The following is an 8,721-nucleotide window of genomic DNA, read 5'->3' on the forward strand; positions in this document are numbered from 1 at the left end:
GATGTCACCTGAAGCGAGTAGCTCGTGGTGTGCAGCGCGAGTCGCGACCCCGGGTTCCCGTGGTGGCGCGCGTCGCACGGGACGCGAGGACTGGGCAGGCGGCGGGACGGAGATTAAAAGTGTAATTTCTTTTTTTTTTAAGTAAGGGAAGGGCGGCTCCCGGAAGGACGTGCTTGAGTTGGAAGGTGAGGCACTTACTCCGCACCCCAGCGCCTGCCTCAGGAACTGCACGCACCCCGCCACCCCGACTCCCACGCAGACGGTGGCGCGGGCCGCTGGGCTCCCCCCGGCGGGCCGCATTCATGGTTCGCTCCGCCCCGCCCACACACAGGCGGCCCTCTCACTCCCGCTGTATTCCAGGATTCCGCCGCCACACAGGCTGCGGAGGAAGGGGCTTAGCCCTTGACCTCTAGCTACCTTAAGGGTCATCAGTCTTCAGTTCTGCCTGGGCACTCAGACTCCAGCCTAAGACCTGGCCTCTGACCCTCGGACTCGTCTCTGAAAGCGAACTTGCCTCCACCTTCAGACCTGCGGACATGGCCACAGACTGGAAGGAGCTTGGACTTATCCTCAGCTACCCTCTCCCCCATGCCCGCAGACACTCTTGGGATGCATGACAGACACACACTCAGTGAGGGTCAAAGATCTTTAAATAGGGATCCAGTGACAATAAATACTGTACAAGGGACAGAGAAGGAGGAGAAAGGTTCTGGTCTGTGGTTTCAGCCTCGAGACTCCAAGGACCTGCAAGTAGATAGAAAGAAGCCTCGGTTCAGAGGAAGCAGGGGGTAAGGTCTGGGGTTCTAGGAGTTAGGAGCCAGGAAAGCGGGTGCAAGGATTCCGGGGTGGGGATGGGAAGCTAGTGTTCTCCAGGAGCTGGCTCACGGTAAGCGTGAGAACGTGACAGCCAGGCAGAAGTGGATGGAGGGTCAGGATGCCCCGGGAGAGGAGCCAGAACTGGGGAAGGCAGGAATCATGGGTTTGGTTTGGGGCCTAAGGGTGGGTGGCAGGAGCTCACGTGTAGCTGTGGTGCTGCTGGCGCCGGCGGGCCGAGCGCATCTTCTCAAAGCGGGCCTCCATCTCCTCCAGAACACGAGGCGTGTAACGCACCACCAGCTTCACTGAGCCCTGGGCCGCCTTCAGCAGTTCCACCGCCTTCTCGTGATGTTCACCCTCCACACTCTACCGTGTCAGGACAGTACCAAGCCCCTAGTTAATGAGCCAGACCGCCAGACCTGTCCTTGTCCTCCCCTCCCCCAGAATCTCATAGAGGGGACTGTCTACACCCCTATCTCAGCCTGTCGCCCTCCCAACTTTCAGCCTTCCTCTGGCTTCACTGGCTCTGGGATAAAGTCTGAGCTTCTTTCTCAATGGGGTTTCCCACCATTCTAACCAAAAGAGTTTTCAGTAAACAGCATGGACCATTTGTTCAGTAGAGTCAAGCCCGTTCTCCTCATACCAATGGAGTGTAGTGTTCCAGCCCCTACCTATCTCAGCCAATTTCACCCTTCACTTTGTTAGCTTGGAAAACTTCCACTCAATCTTCAGTCCCCATTCCAAATGGTCCTCCTGGAAAAACTCCCCTCTACACTGGATTGGCGTTCCATACCGGTTCTCTGGAGTCCTTGAGAGTGGGAACCACCGCCAGCTTCTCTCAAGGTCTGCATCAGTGCATGGCACAAGATTGGCTACAGAGGTCACTGCTCACTGTACTGAAGGAATGTGACGAGCAAGGGCTATGCTAGATACTGCCCTCAGCTCCACTCACCACACCGTTCACCGACAGTAGTTGGTCCCCTCGCTTGAGGCCTCCATGGCGATCAGCCACACCTCCAGGGATGACGCGGGAGATATAAATAGGCGAATTCTGCTCCTTGCCACCCATGATGTTGAAACCCAGTCCCTCATCAGTCTTAGGCAGCTCCACTACCCTGGGATGTGCATGACCCTCACTGGCTGTGAAAGCAGCTACCGTGGCCTGGGAGAGAAAGTGTGGGAGGTGGGTGACTCTCCATGGCGGGCATAAGAGTTAGGGTGAACATGAACAATGAAGGCCATGGACAGGTAGCCTGCCACACCTCAATAGGAAGTCACCTTGTGACTATAGTCCTTGAATTCACTTGCAAGCTTCTGATATATTAAAGAGAAGGCAGTATTTGGATGTGTCCTGAATACTCAGCCAGTCTTGATAGAGGGAGGGCAGGCCTGAAGGTAACTGAGTGTGCAGGCAGCAGCTGGAAGCGCACAGACTGCAGTTTGGTAAGGTGTCCGTGTTTTATGGTGTCCTACTGTATGGATATATAAGGTCATCTTCAAGGCAGCAATGTGAAGCTGGTTTGTGCCTTCGTGTGCGATTAAGTTAAAAAAAAAAAAGGTACTATTATTTAAAGGGCATTTAAGTAGAGTGAGGTAGTGCACACCTTTAGACCCAGCAATCGGGAGGCTGAGATAGGAAGACTGCCATGAGTTCGAGGCCAGTTTAGGCTAGAATGGGTGAGAGTCTGCCTTGAATAAACATAAAAAGTAATAAATAAAATTATCCATAAATCCTGACAGAGTTGAACAGAGCTGTGGGAAATGGGAGGGCAGAAGCTGGAAGCCTCGGGAGGGCACTATGCATTTGGTGTGCAGCACCAGCTACCAGACACGTGCCTACCTTGGCTGTGGCGTGAGCCCGCACCTCGGCGCTGCCAGTGATGTCCAACGTGTCGTAGAGCTGCTCGTACACCTGGGCGAGGAAGCGGCATCATCACCAACCCGCCATCCTCGCGGACCCGGCCCGCATGGTGTGTGTGTGGGGGGGTCTTCCCCGGGAAACTACGAGTCCCACAGCCCCCAGACGCTGCAGCACGCCGGCTCACCTCGCGGATGGCGGAGCAGAAGCGGCTCTGCAGGACCCGCTGGAGGGCCTGCAGCTTCTGAGGGGGCAGCTCCCCGCTGCGCTGCAGCCTCTCCAAGAGCTCCACGGCCCGGGACACGTCTGCGGGGCGCGCGCCGACAAGCGGGAAGGATCGCCGCGATCAGCGTGGGGGCGAGCACCGCGCCGGCCCCGGGACCCCCGCCACGGGCGGGGTTGTGCGTGGGGCGCCCCGCCCCAGGACCCTCCCACGCCCGACCGCCAGCCGCGCCCCGCCCACCCGGACTCCGCCCGTCCCCTCCACCCCCTGGCTCGGGGCCTGGCCTGGAGGCTGGACCCGATCCCCGGCGCGCTTGCTTACCCCTCTCCAGCCCTAGCGGCTCCACCAGCGCAGCCATATCGCCGCCGCCGCGAGCCGCCCACCCGGCGCCGGCGAGGAGGAGGTGCTGCCTTGCGAGCCACGCCCACCCGGCGCCGGCGAAGAGGCGGTGCTGTACGAGGCCCTGCCCCCTTCGGCGTCCTGGGGCTCCCAGTTTGCGCTCCGCTTCCCTTCCCCCGTCGCGGGCGAGGGGACGATGTCACTGCCAGCCACCCGAGGGGGGCTGCCCTGGTTACAAGTCCCTCCTGCTGTAGCCTCGGTGTATCTGATTATCTCCTTTCCCGCTTCTGTCTGTCCTCTTCTTTTCCCACACTCAAACACAGGTCCAGTTGACTTGGTGGCTTATGCCTGTTTACCCAGCACCCAGGTGGATTAGGCAGCAGGATTGCCACCAGTTCAAGTCCAGTCTGGGCTGCATACCAAAGATCCTATCTCAAGAAAGTTTAAAAAAAAAAAAGTGGGCTGGGAGATGGCTCTGCGATTAAAGGCCCTTGCTTGCAAAGCCCGTCTGGTTCAGTTCCCAGTACCCAAGTAAAGATAGATGCACAACGTGGCACATGCATGTAGAGTTCATTTGCATTGGCAAAACGTGGTCGTGGTGTACCAATACACTCTGCTCGCAATATATAAAAATATCTATTTTTATTTATTTGAGAGAAAGAATGGGTGCACCAGGGCCTCCAGCCATTGCAAACGAACTCTAGATGCAGATGCATGTGCCATCCTGTGCATATGGCTTATGTGAGTCCTGGGGCATCTAACCTAGGTCTGGCTTTGCAGGTAAGCACCTTAACTGCTAAGCCATCACCCCAACACCTAATTTTTTAAAAAATATTTATTTATATTTTGGTTTTGCAAAGTAGGGTTTCACTCTAGTCCAGGCTGACCTGGAATTCACTATGTAGTCTCAGGCTGCTCTTGAACTCACGGCGAACCTCCTACCTCTGCCTCCGGAGTGGTAGGATTAAAGTCTAATATTTTTATTTTTATTTATTTATTTATGAGAGAAAAGAAGAGAATGGGCATGCAGGGGCCTCCAGCCACTACAAGAGAACTCTAGACACTATGTTCCACCTTGTGAATCTGGCTTACGTAGGTTCTGGGGAATTGAACCTGGGTCCTTAGGCTTCACAGGCAAGTGCCTTAACCACTAAGCCATCTCTCTAGCCCCCCAAAATGCATATATTTTTTGAGGTAAGGTCTCACTCTAGCCCAGGCTGACCTGGAATTCACTATATAGTCTCAGGATGGCCTCAAACTCACAATGATCCTCCAACCTCTCCCTCCCTGAGTGCTAGGATTAAAGGCATATACCACCACGCCTAGCCCAAAAAAAAAAAAAGTTAAAAAAAATGAGGGCTGGTGGGGTAGCTCATTTGACAGAGCACTTGCCTAGTAAACTGGGTATGGTGGTGCAAGCCTGTAACTCTCTGACACTGAAAATGTGGAGGCCAGAGAAGCAGACCAAGGTCATATTGATTACATAGTGTGAGGCTTGGCTACATGACACATTACCCCACCACAAAAAAAAAAAAGAAAAAGAAAAAGAAAAAGAAAAAGGGCTGGAGAAATGGCTTAGTGGTTAAGGAACTTGCCTGCAAAGCCAGGACCCAAGGTTCATTCCCCAGGACTCACGTAAGCCAGATACACAAGATGGTGCATGTTTCTGGAGTTCATTTATAGTGACTAAAGGCCCTGGCGCCTGCATTCTTTCTCTCAAAAAAAAAAAAATTAAGAAATAGGGCTGGAGAGATGGCTTAGCAGTTAAGCGCTTGCCTGTGAAGCCAAAGGACCCCAGTTCGAGGCTCAATTCCCCATGACCCATGTTAGCCAGATGCACAAGGGGGCGCATGCGTCTGAAGTTCATTTACAGTGGCTGGAGGCCCATTCTCTCTCTCTATCTGCCTCTCTCTGTCTGTCACTCTCAAATAAATAAATAACAATGAACAAAAATAAATTTAAAAAATTAAGAAATAGAAACAAAGGGGAAAGTGTCAGGGGGGGAGGGAGGGAATTACCATGGGATTTTTTTTATAATCATGGAAAATGTTAATAAAAATTTAAAAATAAAAAAAAATAAAAATTAAGGGCTGGAGAGATGGTTTAGCGGTTAAGCGCTTGCCTGTGAAGCCTAAGGACCCCGATTCGAGGCTCGATTCCCCAGGACCCACATTAGCCAGATGCACAAGGGGACGCACGCGTCTGGAGTTTGTCTGCAGTGGCTGGAGGCCCTGGCGTGCCCATTCTCTCTATCTCTCTATCTATCTCTGCCTCTCTCTTTGTCTGTTGTTCTCAAATAAATAAATAAAAATAACAAAAAAAATTTTTTTTTAAATTTAAATTTTTTTTTTTAAAAAAGACAAAAAAAAAAAATAGAAACAAACTCTACATCAATTATCTTCCTGACTCAAGGCGATGCCCACTGATCCCACTGCCCTATGGGGCTGTAGTTTGTATGGCAGCAGCCCTGGCTGTGGGAACAGATGATCTAAGATATGAAAGAGATCCTCCTGGGACATTAACATGTAGCTCTGAGAGGTAAGCACAGCAAGCAGTGGCTGGGTCAGCAAGACAGAGTCCACCTAGCTGGGGCTGTCAGGATGAAGGGAAAAGGCTAGCAGGATAGCTCAAGTGTGGCCTTGTTCACGTGAAGGTGTCAGTTGCCATTTACTGAGACAGTGGTTGCTGGGGGAGGACTAGTGGGTACTTTGAATGAGAAGCCTGTGGTATCCAAGAGGAGGACATAGGAATAGAGCTCAGAAGAGGCTACTGGCAGCTGCCAACTTTGGGAATGTGAGCATAAATGGTAACTAAATCCTGAAGAGTGGACAGGAGTGCATGAAACAAGAGTATGGAATAAAGGACTCAGGAATGGTCCCAAAATGCCTCACATAAAATTCAGGTAGGCAGTAAAGAATAGGAGCAAACAGAGGAAACCCAGGTGGGGGGACCTTGAGAACAGAGTGAATCTTAAAGTAGAGTGGTCAGGGCCTGGCATGGTGGTGCACGTTTTTAACCCCAGCACTCAGGAGGATGAGGTAGGAGAGTTGCTGATTCCAGGTCAGCCTGGGCTAGAGTGAGAACCTACCTCAAAAAACAAGAAAGAAGAAAGGAAGGAGGGAAGGAAGGAAGGGAGGGAGGGAGGGAGGGAGGGAGGGAGGGAGGAAGGGAGGGAGGGGAGGGGAGGGGAGGGAGGGGAGAGAGGGGAGGGGAGGGAGGGGAGGGGAGGGGAGGGGAGGGGAGGGGAGGGGAGGGAGGGAGAGAAAAAAAGAGAGAAAGCTGTGGCCAGTGGTGTGTATCAAATGCCAGAGACCGAGGAAGCATAGATGAAAGTAGGATGTGTATGACGAGTCTGGCTGCTGCACCACTTGTCTGCTTGGATAGGGACATTGTTAGAAAGACTGATTCCTCATGTGGCCCACAGGTAAAATGCAGGGTAAAAGCCTGGCATTTCTGACTCCATTTCAGGATGAGAACCCACAGGAGTTATCCAGGAGGGCCTGGCTGCATCCTCAGTGATGAACAGGTAACAGTGTAACAACTCAGCAGGGCAGACTGGGAGACGAGGTAATGATCTGTCAGTGATGGACTACGCTGACTAGGACTGCTTAATTATACAGACCATATGACCTTGATTTAAACCTAAACCTCATGTCAGTACCCCAGAAGGCAACTTAGGATCACTGGGATTTTTTGGACTCATTTTTTTTCTAACTTGTGTAAATGTGGTATGGTGTCCCATAAACTCCCTTGCAGCAAGGAGCACTTACACATGTTGGCTGAACATCAGGTGTCCCACTGCATTGCTCTTCTGGCCTGGTCTTGTTTTGTCAAGTCATTGCTGATTCCTAAGTTTGCTGGGCTCAGAGGATTCTCTGCTTCCTTGCGGAACTGAAGTTACAGATAAAGGTGCTCATGCCCAACTATTCCCGTGGAATTTGGAGATTGAGACTCCGAGTGGAGACTAGAAGACAGCTCAGTGGTTAAAGATGCTGATTGCAAACTGTGGAGGTTTTAAGCCATCATGCTGAGACATCTTTCCAACTCACTCCTACCTTTTCTCCTTCCTCTCTTTTTTTTTTAAATTATTTTATTTATTTATTTGAGAGCGACAGACACAGAGAGAAAGACAGATAGAGGGAGAGAATGGGCACGCCAGGGCTTCCAGCCTCTGCAAACGAACTCCAGATGCGTGCGCCCCCTTGTGCATCTGGCTAACGTGGGACCTGGGGAACCAAGCCTCGAACCAGGGTCCTTAGGCTTCACAGGCAAGCGCTTAACTGCTAAGCCATCTCTCCAGCCCCCTTTCTCCCTTTTTATTATTTATTTATTTTGGAGACAGGGTCTCATAGAAACCAGGCTGGCTTCTAACTCATTATGTAGCCAAAAGTAACTTGAAGCTCAGATCAACTCCACCTACTGAGTAGTGGAATTATAGGCAAGCTCAACCACGCTGGGTAGGTTTCCAGTGATGCTCATCAATAACCCCAATAAACTTAGTTCACCAAGATGGATTTTTTTTTCCCCCCCAAGGTAGGGTGTCACTCTAGCCCAGGCTGATCTGTAACTCAGTTTTCCAGTCTCAGGGTGGCCTAGAATTCAGTGATCCTCCTACCTCTGCCTCCCAAGAGCTGGGATTAAAGGTGCGCGCCACCACACCCAGCCCAAGGATTTGTTATAAAGATATTTATTTGCAACCAAGACAGGGAAGGGAGGGAGACAGAGACAGGACCTTCAAGGCCTCTAGCCACTGCAAACTTCAGATGCATGTGTCATGTTGTGCATCTGGTTTTACATGAGTACTGGGGAATCAGACACAGGTTGTTAGGCTTTGCAGGCAAGTACCTAAACTGCTAAACCATCTCTCCAGCCCCATGAAATTTGTTTTAAATTTTATTTGCAAGCATAAAGAGGAAGGGAGGGAGGGAATGTATGAATGAGAGTATGAGCATGAGAATGGGTATATCATGGCCCAAGACCACTGCTAATGAACAACACATGTACCAATTTGCTCATCCACCTTTACATGGGTACTGGGAAATTGAACCCCAGGCTATTAGGCTATGCAAGTATGTGTCTTTAACCACTGAGCCACCTCCCCTGCTAATTTTTATTGTTGTTGTCTTTTTTTTTTCAGGTAGAGACCAGTCTTTCTCTAGCCCAGGATGAGCTAAAAAAAAAAAGGAAAAAAAAATTTAATTAAGGTACTTGCCTGCAAAGCCAAGTACCCAGGTTTGAGTCCCCAGACCCACGTAAGCACAGGTGGCCCACATAATCTGGAGCTTGTTTCCAGCAGCTGGAGGGCATGGCATGCCTATTTTCTATCTGGCCCCCTCACGTTGAAAAAATGTTTTAAAAAAGCACACCAGGGCTGGAAAGATGGCTTAGCAGTTAAGGCACATCCCTGCAAAGCCAAAGGACCCAGGTTCAATTCCCCAGGACCCACATAACCCAAATGCATAAATTCTATCTGCCTCTCTCTACC

General features: G+C 51.1%; 1 protein-coding gene across 1 annotated transcript; it reads right to left on the minus strand.

Moving 5' to 3' along the window:
- Positions 1-632: 632 nt before the first annotated feature.
- On the minus strand, positions 633-3,295 carry Lin7b (lin-7 homolog B, crumbs cell polarity complex component). Its single transcript, XM_004672254.2, has 6 exons — positions 3,219-3,295; positions 2,862-2,980; positions 2,657-2,728; positions 1,769-1,978; positions 1,019-1,182; positions 633-744 (listed from the first exon to the last, which is right to left on the minus strand). Exons 1-6 carry the CDS (start codon positions 3,253-3,255, stop codon positions 723-725), a joined length of 624 nt encoding a protein of 207 aa, XP_004672311.1. The 5' UTR covers positions 3,256-3,295; the 3' UTR covers positions 633-722.
- Positions 3,296-8,721: the final 5,426 nt, after the last annotated feature.

This window comes from Jaculus jaculus, chromosome 14 (assembly GCF_020740685.1).
Source record: "Jaculus jaculus isolate mJacJac1 chromosome 14, mJacJac1.mat.Y.cur, whole genome shotgun sequence".
NCBI lineage: Eukaryota > Metazoa > Chordata > Mammalia > Rodentia > Dipodidae > Jaculus > Jaculus jaculus.